General features: G+C 54.7%; 1 protein-coding gene across 1 annotated transcript in view; it reads left to right on the forward strand.

The window, feature by feature from the left end:
- LOC308176294 (uncharacterized protein) overlaps positions 1–13,409 on the forward strand; it is a gene marked incomplete at its 5' end in the record, with an annotated part of 24,085 nt that extends 10,676 nt beyond the window's left edge. The window contains 4 exons of the mRNA XM_080551850.1: positions 7,758–8,249; positions 9,385–9,428; positions 11,778–11,837; positions 13,073–13,409. Of these exons, the coding sequence (XP_080407976.1) occupies positions 8,201–8,249; positions 9,385–9,428; positions 11,778–11,837; positions 13,073–13,144 (225 nt within the window). The 3' untranslated portion in view covers positions 13,145–13,409. The remainder of the gene's footprint in view (positions 1–7,757; positions 8,250–9,384; positions 9,429–11,777; positions 11,838–13,072) is intronic.
- Positions 13,410–16,714: the final 3,305 nt, after the last annotated feature.

The raw sequence follows: 16,714 nt of genomic DNA on the forward strand, positions 1-16,714 counted from the left end.
TGGCCGCCTTTGGGACCCTCAGGAGACGTGGAGGGCAACCCCAGGCGACAGTATTTGGGACCCTCAGGAGGCCCGGAGGACAATCCCCGCTGACATTCTTTTGTAACCCCAGGTGCCCCCGAGGACATCTTTTGGTGACAGTATTTGGGCCACGAGGTGTCCCAGTACACATCGGCCACTTTCACAATTTGGGACTCCAGGTGCCCCAGAAAAAAATCTCCCCGTGACAGTATTTTCGACACCCAGGTGGTCCAGTGTTCACCCCCTGAGGCCTCCGGCTTGAACTGCGTGCACCACCGGACAACCTCCTGGTGACACCATTTTGGGACACCCAGGAGACCCGGAGGGCAACCCCCGGCGACGGTATTTGGGACCCCGAGGTACCCCAGTGGCCACCCCTTGAGATCTCCGCCGTGCACCACCGGACAGCCTTCTGGTGGCCGCCTTTGGGACCCCCCCCAGGTTCCCCGGAGAACAACCCCCGGTGACAGAATTTGCAACACCCAGTTGCCCCAGTGCTCACCCCCTGAGACCTCCGGTTTGAACAGCATGCACCACCGGACAACCTCCTGGTGACCCCCCCTTTGGGATCGCAAGGTTCCTCGGAGGACAATCCCTGGTGACGGTATTTGGGACCCCGAGGTGCCCCGGAGGACTAAGCCCCGTGACATAATTTGGGACCCACCAGGTACCCCGGAGGACAACCCCCGGTGACAGTATTTGGGAGCCCCCCCAGGTACCCCGGAGGACAATCCCCGCTGACAGTCTTTTGTAACCCCAGGTGCCCCGGAGGACATCCTCTGGTGACAGTATTGGGACCCCCTGGTGTCCCAGTGCACATCGCCCACTTTCACAATCTGGGACTCCAGGTGTCCCGGAGGACTACCAGCGGTGGAATTATTTTGGACCCTCAGGTGCCCGGGAGGACAAACCCAGGTGACGGTGTTTGGGACACCCAGGTACCCCGGAGGACAACCCGCGGTGATAGTATTTGGGAGCCCCCCCCCCCCCCCCCCCCACGTACCCCGGAGGACAACGACCGGTGACAGGCTTTTGTAACCCCAGGTGCCCCCGAGGACATCTTTTGGTGACAGTATTTGGGCCACCAGGTGTCCCAGTACACATCGCCCACTTTCACAATTTGGGACTCCAGGTGCCCCAGAAAAAATCTCCCTGTGACAGTATTTTCGACACCCAGGTGGTCCAGTGTTCACCCCCTGAGGCCTCCGGCTTAACAGCGTGCACCACCGGACAACCTCCTGGTGATCCCTTTGGGACCCCCCCCCACCCCCAGGTTCCCCGGAGAACAACCCCCGGTGACAGAATTTGCAACACCCAGTTGCCCCAGTGCTCACCCCCTGAGACCTCCGGCTTGAACAGCGTGCACCACCGGACAACCTCCTGGTGACCCCCTTTGGGATCGCAAGGTTCCTCGGAGGACAATCCCTGGCGACGGTATTTGGGACCCCGAGGTGCCTCGGAGGACTAAGCCCCGTGACATAATTTGGGACCCCCCAGGTACCCCGGAGGACAACCTCCGGTGACAGTATTTGGGAGCCCCCCCAGGTACCCCGGAGGACAACGACCGATGACAGTATTTGGGACCCCGAGGTGCCCCAGTGCCCGCCCCCTGAGATCTCCGCCGTGCACCACCGAACAGCCTTCTGGTGGCCGCCTTTGGGACCTCAAGGAGATCCGGAGGACATCTTTTGGTGACAATACTTGTGAGCCCCCCCAGGTACCCCGGAGGACAACGACCGATGACATTCTTTTGTAACCCCAGGTGCCCCCGAGGACATCTTTTGGTGACAGTATTTGGGCCACCTGGTGTCCCAGTACACATCGGCCACTTTCACAATTTGGGACTCCAGGTGCCCCAGAAAAAAATCTCCCCGTGACAGTATTTTCGACACCCAGGTGGTCCAGTGTTCACCCCCTGAGGCCTCCGGCTTGAACTGTGTGCACCACCGGACAACCTCCTGGTGACACCATTTTGGGACACCCAGGAGACCCGGAGGGCAACCCCCGGTGACGGTATTTGGGACCCCGAGGTACCCCAGTGGCCACCCCTTGAGATCTCCGCCGTGCACCACCGGACAGCCTTCTGGTGGCCGCCTTTGGGACCCCCCCCAGGTTCCCCGGAGAACAACCCCCGGTGACAGAATTTGCAACACCCAGTTGCCCCAGTGCTCACCCCCTGAGACCTCCGGCTTGAACAGCGTGCACCACCGGACAACCTCCTGGTGACCCCCTTTGGGATCGCAAGGTTCCTCGGAGGACAACCCCCGGCGATGGTATTTGGTACCCCAGGTGCCCCAGTGCACATCGCCCGGTGGTCTCCGGCATGAGCCGCGTGCTACCGCGGACAAACTCCTCGTAACCCCCTTTAGGCCCCCCCCCCCTCTCCCCCCTCCCCCGGAGACGCGGAGGACAACCCTCGGTGACAGTATTTGGTACCCCGAGGTGCCCCAGTGCCCACCCGCTGAGATCACCTCCGTGCACCACCGGACAACCTCCTGGTGACCCCCTTTGGGACCGCAAGGTTCCTCGGAGGACAACCCCTGGCGACGGTATTTGGGACCACGAGGTGCCCCGGAGGACTAACCCCCATGACATAATTTGGGACCCCCCCCAGGTACCCCGGAGGACAACCCTCGGTGACAGTATTTCCAATACCGAATTGCCCCAGTACTCACCCACCTGAGACATCCGGCGTGAACCGCATGCACCACCAGACAACATCCTCGTGACCCCCTTTGATGGCCCCCCCCCACCCTGTGCCCAGGAGGACAACCCCCGGCGACGGTATTTGCGACCCCAAAGTACCCGGAGGACTAACCCCGGTGACAGTATTTGGGACCCCGAGGTATCCCAGAGGACAACCATCGGTGGAAGTATTTTGGACCCTCAGGTGCCCGGGAGGACAACCCTAGGCGACGGTATTTGGCACACCCGGTGACAGTATTTGGGACCCCGCGGTGTGCCAGTGCTCACCCCCTGAGACCTCCGGCGTGAACAGCGTGCACCACCGGACAACGTCCTGGTGACCCCCTTTGATGCCCCCCCCCGTTGGAGACGCAGAGGACAACCCCTGGTGACAGTAGTAGTAGTGACTTTTTATTTACCTTTTGACATATGGTACATCCTCTGCATATTTGCTTCAATAAAGTGTATCTTCCTACACACACACACTTTTTTTTAGCACAACATCACACATTGCTTGCATCTCCCAATGACTCTCTTGATGTAAAACATCATATTTGCCTCATTGGTGCTTTATTCAGCATTTCTCTCCCATCAGGGAGTATCCCATTTCCCTCAGACTTCATGGCTCCTGATTCCTTAAAAAAATATTTCTCTTAAAAACTTTTAAGTTCTTTCTTAGTTTTCAACAATTCCCTGCATTGTCTCTGGATGTATTCTCCGTTTTCCCTCAGACATTAGATGCCTTAAATACGTGACTTCTCTTTCTACATACTGTAATTTATTTTTTAATACTCCCAAGCTCTGCTTTCCCAGAAAGTTGAATAGCTTGTTAGTAGCTTTCGTCACAACTGTTTTCTCCTGTCCTGACAATAAACGATCATCCACATATTGTAACAGTAATACCTCCTCGGGAGGTTGGAATTACTCCAAAGTTTGTTCTAGAACTTGCCCAAATAAATTGGTGGCCCTGTAAACCCCTGAGGTAAAACTGTCTATCTGTATTGCTGCTTCTGCCCCATTTCAGGGTCTTTCGACTGAAAGGCAAATATATCTTTGCTCTCAGGGTCTGAGAGCACCCCATTAATAATACCGTTATTCTCGCCTAACAATTTACTATTTGAATGCCCAATTTCGTCATCAAATCCCTTCCCAACAAGTTAGTCCCTGCATTGGGTACATACAATAATTGCCCAGTGATCATTTTATCCGCTAGTCTCAGCTTGGTATCCCCCAAAGGTGGCACTGTTATCCCAGCCACTTCTACCCCCATCGCTTTTTAGGGTTTCATTAGATAATTTAATCCCTGATAATTTACAGGCCAGTAATGACCTAGCTGTCCCAGTGTATTAGGTTCAATGGCAAGCTTCGGGGGGGGGGGTTGCATTGGCAGCCCCCAGGAGGAGAATCCAGAAACCGCACCATGGCAGATAAGGGACAATTTCATGTGGCCCCCAAAGGGGCCCACCGGTGCCCAGACCCAAGCCATGAGCAACACAGTCTGTGCCTCTGTGAGAGCACATCCATGAAAACAAACAAACACCTGCTGCTCAACAGCAGCTGGGAGAGCGAGGAGTGAGAAACCTCCTCGCAAACACCAAAGTCAGCACAAAAGGAGGGGGTGGAGGCTCTCTAGGCACCGGAGCCGAAGCCCCCTGCGGCCTGTGGAGAAGCCCCTGGTGGAGCAGGCTGCCCCCCCCAGTCCCCCCCGTTTCTATATACTTCGGAAACTGACCAAACGCCACAGCAAATGTACCAAAACTTCTAGACTGTTACTTAGATAATGCCTACATCCTCTTTCCCTGCTCGTTCAACTTTCCCAACTCAGTCAAAAAACAGCTCTGTCAAACATTACATACCGCACCTTTAACACCTTCAATAACCCTTTTTAACACCTCTTTTCATCTTTCTCCAGCCTGTACTTTCCCATTTTCCTTCTCTCCTCCTATTCCTATTTGAAGTGGCCACCCTGGCCACACTTCAAAGCCTGTCCCTGAGATTTCCTTGCTTGACATTCCATCTCTCTTCTTCTCCTTTCCATCCTGGCCCTGACTCCTCTTGAAAATTTTCTTCCTCTTTCTCCAACCCTCTGCCTCACTACCTGCTACACTGTCAATACCATTAGTTTCTATCTTTGCTTTTCCTTCTCATCTCCCCTCCTGACACACACCTCCAGGGCCTCCTGCAGGAGGGCCCCCCACAGTTACTATTCACTACATCCCCCCACCTTCTGGAGCTTTTTCTGCATATCTTGCCAGGCTTTAATCACAAAATGAACTTTCAAGAGCCCTTGGGATACCGGGTCCTCGGGATTAATCCACAAGTACTTTCTCATTCTGACCCCAAGTCTCTCGTATGATTTCTGTGTTGTGCATTATTATTATTCCAGCCAGGACCGGCAAGTGGGTATTTCTGCCCTGCCAGTATTACTCCTGGTCCTGCAGGATGAGATATTTCTCCCGTTTTTGTATAGCAGCTCTCCTCCTTATCATTCCCATTTCTTTCCCTGCAAACAACGTACTTATAGACATAATTCCTCCCCAAGAGTATAAATTAGGTCCTAGGAACTGGTCTAATAGTTCAGCTAGCCTGTTGTGGTCCTCAATTAAAGACTTCATCTCCTTCTTAAAAGTCCTAACCCCTCTACCGGTAAGGAGAGGGGGAGTTCACCTAAAAGGATACACAGTTAGTTTTAGTACTGTTAGTGTCAGGGAAGGCAAAATTCTCAATATCTCTTCTACCTTGTTCTAATTCTTGCCAGAGCCTAGAGTACACTCCTTCTCTAGGAACAGTGTTAATTGCAGTCCCTGTCTCCCTTCCTGGAGCGACTGCTGCTGCCACCGGTGCAATATTAGAATTATAGGCAGCGTAACTTGGCTCCTTCTCCAAAAAAGGAATCTTATTGTTTACACATAAATTTAAAGCCAGAATTTTCATCAGACCTGTATTTTGGCCAAAATACTGCTGTATCCTTAGTTGGTTCTTTTGTCCAGACTAACACACAATATTTAACTTTTTTTTTTCTTTTCTTTTATCATCTCCTCAAATTTTGAGATTATTTTTCCAATTTCTTATCATTCTTCAGGAAGAACGTTCGGTAGGCACTCCCCCAGGGATATTTCCCCGTCCCCTGGAACTCATATTTCCCGTTTTTCCTAGCCCTTGTTAGTGTGCTGCTACAGAAATTTCCCTCCTGCAGGGTACCACACACTAACGTTCCGATTCTGGAAAATGGGGGTGTAATGCCAAGCACTTCACCGTGCAAAGATTACTGTACACCAAATTTCCCTGGTGTACTGCCAAACACTTCCCTGTGCAAGGGCTTACCGTATACCAAATTTCCCGAGACTTTGCCTTTCTCTCCCTTATCTCACGCTTCATACATCTCCGGCTGCACCCCTCGCGGAGCGACAGAACCGCGGATCAGGACTCCACACTCTCTTCCTACAAAAGTCCATCTCAATCACACGTCAAACAGAGTCTCACCCAACCCCCAAGGCAATACTTAATATTTCTTACCTTGGTCTGTGCACAGAGTTACCGGATCAATTCTTAAACCCAGAGTGCCTACCTTCTTCCCTTCCCCACTACTTCATGGATCCTGCCTCTTTAATCAGTTCCGGCCCTCTGTCAGTTCTCCGCAGAACCACCACCGTCGATGCACAGGTCCACTGAAATCAGCGGGGCATGCCTTCCTGCTGCTGCGGCGGTGGGGCTCCCCAGCAGGTGATTAGATCCCAGACGAGCCCCCAGATTTTTGAGAAACACTCCATAGCCAATAACTTAGGCTCAGACTAGTATCTCAGTGAACTAGTAATTTATTCGCGATTGCAGTGGCGGGCGCCCGACAAGCAGGAGAGCGCACCTACTAGCTCCAAAACACAGTTTATATACTTTTTGATGACAGGACCCTCCCCTGTTTCCCCACTGAGTGGGTAATCCAGGTTCACAATCTATCTGATGCTTCCCAGACAATGCATGGCCTTCAGTTGCCGGCCTGTTAAATTTCAAATTTCTTTTGACTGTTTTACTGTTTGAAGTGGTAATGTTTCTCCACTTATCTGACTTCACTTAACACCGTGATTTTCACCTAATTGTTCTAAGGAGTCTGGTTGTCTGCACTTTACAACGTCGCCTGCTAAGCTTTCTTATCGATGCAAGCATATCTCAATACCCCATTCCTTACCTTTAAACAATGTAACTCTGCAAAAATAACGTTTTTATTCCCACAAGTGTTTCACAGATAAGGCTCCATGTTCACTCAATCACTTAAGTGTAGTCCTGGCTTAAAGCGTACGTGTGGCTAATGATTGTTACTCAAGTGGCTATGGAGTTCCAAACGTTTGTTTTTAAATATAGAGAGAGATAGATATACATACACATACGTATACGTATGTATATACATAAATGAAACTGAGTCTGTGGAGTAAAAGACTTCTCTGCTTGTTGCATTTACTCATGTATCAACAGATTCATGCAAGAGCTGATCCAAACTGGGTGCCAAGCTGTGCCTTTTTTTCCTCTGGAATACACAATCTGTGCACCTCAGGTGTACCTGGTCTGTTAACTATCTCTTACATTGTGCCACCCCGTTAATATCAGTGGATGTACCCAGCACCACGTTGGGGCTACACATAACGTGGAAATTTCTGGTATGTTAATGTTACTCTGTTAACAAAACTGATGTACTAGCTGCTTGCTGTTGCTATTTTGTTTGTTTTTCTTTTCCGTAGTCTCCCCAAAAGTTTTTGCGGACACCTGTATCTTTTCTGTTCTTCCAGGATTCATTTGTCAGGAAAGATGACCATGAAATCCGAGGGCTGTGGACAACCCTCTACCAGATGGTTGTTGCAGATGCCTTCGGTCACATCATTCGTCCTTTTAGCTCGCCCTTTATCTTGAGTTGAATTTTTGTGCAGTGCTATGTTTGCAGTGGTAACATTGCGTCCGAGGTGTTTTTGATTAAAAATGATCCTAACTGTAATAGTGAATTCACTGAGCGTGGCTTTGTATTATGACTCCCACCATCATAACATTTTTCTCCTTTGTAACAGATAGGACAAAAGCTCTTTCCGGAGAGATGGAGAAGGAATTAATTATACCTTTGCCTCATCCTGTGAGACCAGAAGACATGGAGTAACTGTAAGCTGTGATTCTTAGGAGAAATACTAAGAGTCTCGGGTTCCTTTTCTGCCTGCCCCCCAAGGTCTTGGGCATGTTGGGTTCACACTGGGGAGGGCATGTTGCTCAGGGCAGTTATTTCCTCCCTGAGACGACGTGAGGTGCGTTTTTCTGCTGTTTTCACTTGTGGTTTTCCACACGGTTCGCAGTGCTTCCGTTACTGAGAAAACACTTTGGGAAGCTGTGTCTGCCCTTCTCAGGATTTTCTGCCACCACCTGCTTGTGAAAAAAAATCGGTAACACAGGTGGAGCCATGTAGGACTTCTCAGAGGTAAGCAGTCAACATACGGGGACCCCCTAAGCTCGTGCGCCGAGCATGCGAGACAAATGTCCATGGCACGAAGATCAAGGACGACTTCTCAGAGGTAAGTAGCTTTCCCTTTGTTTCCCCGTCCTCTCAGGAGCCCTCTTTATGATGCTTGTACACACTTCAGGCTCACAACGCTCATTTTCTTCTCTACTTAGTATTCCTAGTTACTGCCTAACCTGCCCTCCCCTCCCTTTCCAAAGACCTACGTGCTCTGCACAGGTCCCTCCTGAGGTCCTACAGATCTTTTAAATCTGCTCAGCGTCCTTTCCAGCTTGCACTGTGCAATTCTATTTTCCTGCTCCTTTTGAGAATGTCTGTACCCTTTTCAGATCTTGATTGGGTTGGCTTTTTTGGACCCATCTGCATAGCCTTTTGTTTTTTAGATAGTCTACAAAGGTATGTTACTTCTCCTGTGAGTTATTTTACTACATTGAATTGTATTTTTGTGGTTTGTAATCTGTTACACTCCTAGACTATTTCTATCTATGTAAAGAAAGGTTTCAGCTAATTAAAGTCAAAAACAGTTTTAGTAACCTGCCTGGTCATATTGTCATTTCAATAATCAGAAATGAAGCAAAAGGACAGGAATTGTTGCTTCTAGTAACAGTCCATGCACCACTGAGCTAAGCCAAATAAAAAATGTAGCTGCTGTTCTCTTTATCCCTTCCTGTGCTTTGCCCCTCCTCTTTCCCAGGTGAGGGAGCAGATGAGAGTAACTGTCCTAGGGATGCTATGGCTTTTGCTGCTGCGGTTGCTTTGTCTTCTGTTCATCAGGTGCCACAGGCAAGGTGCGCTGAGGTAGTCTTTAGAATAGGAGCAAAGCAGGTCACTTGAATGCTGCCTGGTTCCTGAGAAATGGGTTGTAGAGGAGAAAAAGCTTTCAATATTCAAAGCTAAAGCATGGGCATTGCTGCTTCTAGAAACACCCCAGTTCTGTTGTCTGCACTCTGCATGGTATTGAGCTAAGCCAGATTAAAAAAAAAAAAAATAAAAACCACAGCTGCTGCTGCTCCTGCTCTTTCTACTTTATTGTGCTTTGCCCCTCCCCTTTCCCAGGTGATTGGGTCAGGGTGCTGGGTGGGACCTAATGGTATATGACCCACAGAGCTCATTCTCATTCTGCCTGGGCTGCTCTTTGGGTAAGTGCTTTGTTTTCCCTTCAGTTAGTTGCAGGTTTTTTTTTTTTTTAGGTGGGTCAGAGTCTATGGGTCGATGCATTTCCAAGTTGAAAGAGGTAAGTGCATCTATTTAAGGTAACATCTAGTAGGATCATTTAAAGTAAATTAATCTGTACAGTAGTAGATGCCTTTATTGCATGCAGCTCTTCTTCAGGTGATTCTTATAGCATAAGATATTTTTCACAAAATAAGACCAAAAGTCAAATGAATGAAAAAAGAGAAGTTGAGGAAACTGCAATGACAGAGGATGAAAAATGGAACGTGGACACAAAGAACTGGAGCCTCATGTCTCTTGTGAATATACTTTCTTTGAGTCCTGATCAACAAAACAGAAGAAATCAAGTTGTATCAAGTTCCACACTTCATATATACTTAAAATGCTGATTCTTTCAACCTGTATCATGCATTAAAGCAATAGAGGCCCTAAAATGACAAGTACGCTGCTTCATAATCTTTTCCCATGTTTTGTTCATGATGCTTGTATTGTGCCTTTTTATGTGTGTCTTTGGCCTGGAGCTGTCCTGCCTGGCAATTAGTGATGGTAGCTAGTCGATGATAAAATTAAAAACATGAAACGATTGGGCGGCCGCCAGGGTAACGCGCCCATTGCCGTGCAGGCAGACACCAGGTCCACGGCAGTTGCTGGCTGCTCCGTTTGAGCTCGGATCCACTTTCTAGGTGCAAAGGCAAGTGGACTGCTCTTCTGAACTCTTTTAAATATAGGATAACTTGTGGTGTTGAGGGGTGGGTGGTAATGCTGGCAGCAGAATGGTTATCTTCGGACTGTGTTTTCCTTTGTTCAAGCTGAAACACGTTATTGCGTGTAATCTGTTATGCTCCTAGATTTTTCTTTCTATGTAAAGAAAGGTTTGAGTTAATTCCAGCTGAAAACATTTCAGTTACTTGCTTGGTCATATTGTCCTTTCAATATTCAAAGCTGCAGCAAAAGCATGGGGATTGTTGCTTCTAGAAACACCCCAGTTCTCTTGTCTGCAGTCTGCATGCTATTGAGCTAAACCAGATTTAAAAAAAAAAACACAGTAAACAAAAACAAGAAACAAACCACCACAGCTGCTGCTCCTGCTCTTTCTACTTTATTGTGCTTTGCCCTTCCCCTTTCCCAGGTGATTGGGTTTGGGTGCTGGGCGGGGCCAAATGGTATATGAGCCCCAGGTATGCCATTAGAGAGTTCATTGTGCCTGGGCTGCTCTTAGGGGTAAGTGCTTTGTTTTTCCTTCTGTCAGTTGCAGGGTTCTTTGGGCAGGTTGGCGTCTATGGATTTCTAGATTTTAAGTGCTTGGAAATCACTTACTAGAGGGATATTTAGCAGAGGTTGCTGGCTCACTTTTTTTTTGGTATGGTGGGATACACTTGTGTTTCTGGGCTATATTTGAATCTCTAGACGTATGAAGCCACTTGTGTAACTCTCCAGAGGACTAAAAAGAGCCTGATTACACAGTACAAGAGGCTTGACCACGTAGGCGCAGTATTACCAAGAGACTGAGCAGGGTCGTATCAGAGTTACCTTTTTCATCTGTAAAGGGTAAGCCTGTGAATACCCCTGCTGGGGCTGCTGTGTGTGCATGGCTTTTTGGCATTTGTGCAGCTCAGTTGTTTTTTCTGCGTGTGTATGTTCTTACTTTTTTTTTTTTTCTTTTGAGAGCCAAATAGTGTGTATGCTGAGCGTGGTTGGCAGGAGGAGGTGGGGAATTGTCTGGCAGGGGAGCTGTTCAGGACTGGTAGGTTTGGTTTCTAGGAGCGTGCGGCATCCTTCCTGTGCGATGCCACTGATTGTTGGGCAGGAATGTTCCAGCTCGTGTGTCTTAAACAATGTAGCTTGTGCAGTGTGTGTTGTGTGGCCCAGGTGGAGTTTGCCGCGGTGCTGTGAGCGAAGAATCTCAGTTCGAGCTGGTGAGCAGCTGAAGTAAAGGAGCTGGGAAGAGAGAGGTATTGCAGCAGGTACGCTGTGGCTGTGAGGTGCCTCAGGGTGTGCTTTTCTCTAGTCTCTGCAGGTGCTTCGTGCAGTCTCGGATAGGGAAATCCCCGTGTCACGGAGCAGTGAGGGAAGGTGAGAGTGTTATCAGCCTGGTGATCCCTTATCTGAAGCGAAGGGAAGACGTTTGGGTGTTTCCCTCTGAGGGTCTGAGGTGAGGCTGTTTGGGACAGAGGAGCAGTGTGGCAGATGGTCACTTGCAAGCACAGCGGTCATTTTGTCCTGTGTTCCCATGTGGCATGGGTGTTGGTGGCCGTTCCTTTCGAGCTTGGATCTAACTTGCAGGTACAGAGGCAAGTGGACTGCTGTTTTGAAACGAAAACATTAAATATGGGGTCACCTCTGTTGTTGAGGGATGGGTGCTAATGCTGTCAGCTGAATGTTTATCGTCTGACTGTTTTCCTTTGTTCAGGCTGAAACGCAGCGTGCAGTACAGGACGTCACGACCCGAGCTACATCTGGAGTGACTCCGGTGAGTGATGAACAGAGGTAGCTGTTATTTTTGGGGTGCGGTTGTCGCTGCAGTTTTTTTAACTACATCAAATAGAGTAAAATTCCAGTTTGTCTTTTAGAGGTGGTATAGGCGGCTTCAGAGAACGGGTGGAAGCATCTGCCATGTGGGGTAGGTAAGCAGCTGAGGTAAAGGAGGGGATGAGGGTAACTGTCCTGAGGGTGCAGTGGCTTTTGCTGCTGTGGTTGCTTTCTCTTCTGTTTATCAGGTGCCACAGGCAAGGTGGGCTGTGATAGTCTTTAGAATAGGAGCAAAGCAGGTCACTGGAATGCTGTTTGGTTCCTGAGGCAGGTGTTATAGAGGAGAAAAGCTTTCAATATTCAAAGCCGAAGCCAAAACATGGGGATTGTTGCTTCTAGAAACAACCCAGTTCTCTTGTCTGCACCCTGCATGCTGTTGAGCTAAGCCATATAAATAGATACATAAACCACAGGTGTTGCTTCTCCTCTTTCTACTTTGTGCTTTGCCCCTCCCCTTTCCCAGGTGATTGGCTTTGGGTCCCAGGCAGGGCCTAGTGGTCATTGAGTCACAGGCATCCCATCAGAGAGCTCATTCTGCCTGGACTGCACTTTAGAGAAAGTGCTTTGTTTTTCCTTCAGTCAGTTGCAGGGGTCTTTAGGTGGGTCAGAGTCTCTGGACTGATGCGTTTCCAAGTAGAGACCGGTATGCCCATCTTTGTGAGGTAACAACTAGTAGGATCTGTTAGAGTAAACCAATCTAGTAATAGGTGCCTGTATTGCATGCAGCTCTTCCTCAGGTGAGTAATTGTTATAGCATGTTTATGGATAGGATGTCAATGTTACTTTGTGTGTTTGCTTTGTGGTTCTGGGTCCCTTATGATTTCTGCAGAATTAAGGCAAATATTATCAAAGTTACAACCTTGGTGGCAAAGAGATGGAGCAGAGTTTAGGAGATAAGTGTCATCGAAGCTCCCTGTGTAAGCATGTATCTGAAAAGAGCAGCAGTAGATGTGTAAGGGGTAGTCTTTTTCAGGGTTAGGGACAGTTTGTTACATTTTTGGAGCTTTTGCCAGTGGTTTGGGTGGCTGTAGAGTCTTTAGACCTTGCAGCCTTCTAGATTTTAAGTGCTTGGAATTCACATAATAGAGGTGTGCTTAAGAGGTGTTGCCGGCTAACTTGTTTTCGGGAAATGGTGGGGTACGGTTCCTTTTTTTTGAGTTATCTTTTAATCTCCAGGTATATCAAACCATTTGCATAACTGTCCAGAGGCTTCACAGGGAGCTTCAATACGCATCAGAAGGGGCTTGACCGCATAAGTGCAGTATGAGGAAGAGACTGAGAAGGTCACCGTTCTCATCTGTAAAGGATAAGTCTGTGATTACCCCTGTTGGGGCTGCTGTGCATTCATGGCCTTCTGGTATTTGGGGACTCTCTGGAGTCGCGGCGGTGCATCCCCAGTGGGGCCCGTGCGCTCCCTGGAGTCGCGGCGGTGCGTATCCAGGGGGGCCCGTGCGCTCTCTGGAGTCGCGGCGGTGCGTATCCAGGGGGGCCCGTGCGCCCTCTGGAGTCGCGGCGGTGCGTATCCAGGGGGGCCCGTGCGCCCTCTGGAGTCGCGGCGGTGCGTATCCAGGGGGGCCCGTGCGCCCTCTGGAGTCGCGGCGGTGCGTATCCAGGGGGGCCCGTGCGCCCTCTGGAGTCGCGGCGGTGCGTATCCAGGGGGGCCCGTGCGCCCTCTGGAGTCGCGGCGGTGCGTATCCAGGGGGGCCCGTGCGCCCTCTGGAGTCGCGGCGGTGCGTATCCAGGGGGGCCCGTGCGCCCTCTGGAGTCGCGGCGGTGCGTATCCAGGGGGGCCCGTGCGCCCTCTGGAGTCGCGGCGGTGCGTATCCAGGGGGGCCCGTGCGCCCTCTGGAGTCGCGGCGGTGCGTATCCAGGGGGGCCCGTGCGCCCTCTGGAGTCGCGGCGGTGCGTATCCAGGGGGGCCCGTGCGCCCTCGGGACTCGCCGCGGTGCGTATCCAGGGGGGCCCGTGCGCCCTCGGGACTCGCCGCGGTGCGTATCCAGGTGGCGCCCGTGCGCCCTCGGGACTCGCCGCGGTGCGTATCCAGGGGGGCCCGTGCGCCCTCGGGACTCGCCGCGGTGCGTATCCAGGGGGGCCCGTGCGCCCTCGGGACTCGCCGCGGTGCGTATCCAGGGGGGCCCGTGCGCCCTCGGGACTCGCCGCGGTGCGTATCCAGGTGGGGCCCGTGCGCCCTCGGGACTCGCCGCGGTGCGTATCCAGGTGGGGCCCGTGCGCCCTCGGGACTCGCCGCGGTGCGTATCCAGGTGGGGCCCGTGCGCCCTCGGGACTCGCCGCGGTGCGTATCCAGGTGGGGCCCGTGCGCCCTCGGGACTCGCCGCGGTGCGTATCCAGGTGGGGCCCGTGCGCCCTCGGGACTCGCCGCGGTGCGTATCCAGGTGGGGCCCGTGCGCCCTCGGGACTCGCCGCGGTGCGTATCCAGGTGGGGCCCGTGCGCCCTCGGGACTCGCCGCGGTGCGTATCCAGGTGGGGCCCGTGCGCCCTCGGGACTCGCCGCGGTGCGTATCCAGGTGGGGCCCGTGCGCCCTCGGGACTCGCCGCGGTGCGTATCCAGGTGGGGCCCGTGCGCCCTCGGGACTCGCCGCGGTGCGTATCCAGGTGGGGCCCGTGCGCCCTCGGGACTCGCCGCGGTGCGTATCCAGGTGGGGCCCGTGCGCCCTCGGGACTCGCCGCGGTGCGTATCCAGGTGGGGCCCGTGCGCCCTCGGGACTCGCCGCGGTGCGTATCCAGGTGGGGCCCGTGCGCCCTCGGGACTCGCCGCGGTGCGTATCCAGGTGGGGCCCGTGCGCCCTCGGGACTCGCCGCGGTGCGTATCCAGGTGGGGCCCGTGCGCCCTCGGGACTCGCCGCGGTGCGTATCCAGGTGGGGCCCGTGCGCCCTCGGGACTCGCCGCGGTGCGTATCCAGGTGGGGCCCGTGCGCCCTCGGGACTCGCCGCGGTGCGTATCCAGGTGGGGCCCGTGCGCCCTCGGGACTCGCCGCGGTGCGTATCCAGGTGGGGCCCGTGCGCCCTCGGGACTCGCCGCGGTGCGTATCCAGGTGGGGCCCGTGCGCCCTCGGGACTCGCCGCGGTGCGTATCCAGGTGGGGCCCGTGCGCCCTCGGGACTCGCCGCGGTGCGTATCCAGGTGGGGCCCGTGCGCCCTCGGGACTCGCCGCGGTGCGTATCCAGGTGGGGCCCGTGCGCCCTCGGGACTCGCCGCGGTGCGTATCCAGGTGGGGCCCGTGCGCCCTCGGGACTCGCCGCGGTGCGTATCCAGGTGGGGCCCGTGCGCCCTCGGGACTCGCCGCGGTGCGTATCCAGGTGGGGCCCGTGCGCCCTCGGGACTCGCCGCGGTGCGTATCCAGGTGGGGCCCGTGCGCCCTCGGGACTCGCCGCGGTGCGTATCCAGGTGGGGCCCGTGCGCCCTCGGGACTCGCCGCGGTGCGTATCCAGGTGGGGCCCGTGCGCCCTCGGGACTCGCCGCGGTGCGTATCCAGGTGGGGCCCGTGCGCCCTCGGGACTCGCCGCGGTGCGTATCCAGGTGGGGCCCGTGCGCCCTCGGGACTCGCCGCGGTGCGTATCCAGGTGGGGCCCGTGCGCCCTCGGGACTCGCCGCGGTGCGTATCCAGGTGGGGCCCGTGCGCCCTCGGGACTCGCCGCGGTGCGTATCCAGGTGGGGCCCGTGCGCCCTCGGGACTCGCCGCGGTGCGTATCCAGGTGGGGCCCGTGCGCCCTCGGGACTCGCCGCGGTGCGTATCCAGGTGGGGCCCGTGCGCCCTCGGGACTCGCCGCGGTGCGTATCCAGGTGGGGCCCGTGCGCCCTCGGGACTCGCCGCGGTGCGTATCCAGGTGGGGCCCGTGCGCCCTCGGGACTCGCCGCGGTGCGTATCCAGGTGGGGCCCGTGCGCCCTCGGGACTCGCCGCGGTGCGTATCCAGGTGGGGCCCGTGCGCCCTCGGGACTCGCCGCGGTGCGTATCCAGGTGGGGCCCGTGCGCCCTCGGGACTCGCCGCGGTGCGTATCCAGGTGGGGCCCGTGCGCCCTCGGGACTCGCCGCGGTGCGTATCCAGGTGGGGCCCGTGCGCCCTCGGGACTCGCCGCGGTGCGTATCCAGGTGGGGCCCGTGCGCCCTCGGGACTCGCCGCGGTGCGTATCCAGGTGGGGCCCGTGCGCCCTCGGGACTCGCCGCGGTGCGTATCCAGGTGGGGCCCGTGCGCCCTCGGGACTCGCCGCGGTGCGTATCCAGGTGGGGCCCGTGCGCCCTCGGGACTCGCCGCGGTGCGTATCCAGGTGGGGCCCGTGCGCCCTCGGGACTCGCCGCGGTGCGTATCCAGGTGGGGCCCGTGCGCCCTCGGGACTCGCCGCGGTGCGTATCCAGGTGGGGCCCGTGCGCCCTCGGGACTCGCCGCGGTGCGTATCCAGGTGGGGCCCGTGCGCCCTCGGGACTCGCCGCGGTGCGTATCCAGGTGGGGCCCGTGCGCCCTCGGGACTCGCCGCGGTGCGTATCCAGGTGGGGCCCGTGCGCCCTCGGGACTCGCCGCGGTGCGTATCCAGGTGGGGCCCGTGCGCCCTCGGGACTCGCCGCGGTGCGTATCCAGGTGGGGCCCGTGCGCCCTCGGGACTCGCCGCGGTGCGTATCCAGGTGGGGCCCGTGCGCCCTCGGGACTCGCCGCGGTGCGTATCCAGGTGGGGCCCGTGCGCCCTCGGGACTCGCCGCGGTGCGTATCCAGGTGGGGCCCGTGCGCCCTCGGGACTCGCCGCGGTGCGTATCCAGGTGGGGCCCGTGCGCCCTCGGGACTCGCCGCGGTGCGTATCCAGGTGGG

Source organism: Anser brachyrhynchus (assembly GCF_964034855.1).
Source record: "Anser brachyrhynchus genome assembly, chromosome: 12".
Lineage (NCBI taxonomy): Eukaryota > Metazoa > Chordata > Aves > Anseriformes > Anatidae > Anser > Anser brachyrhynchus.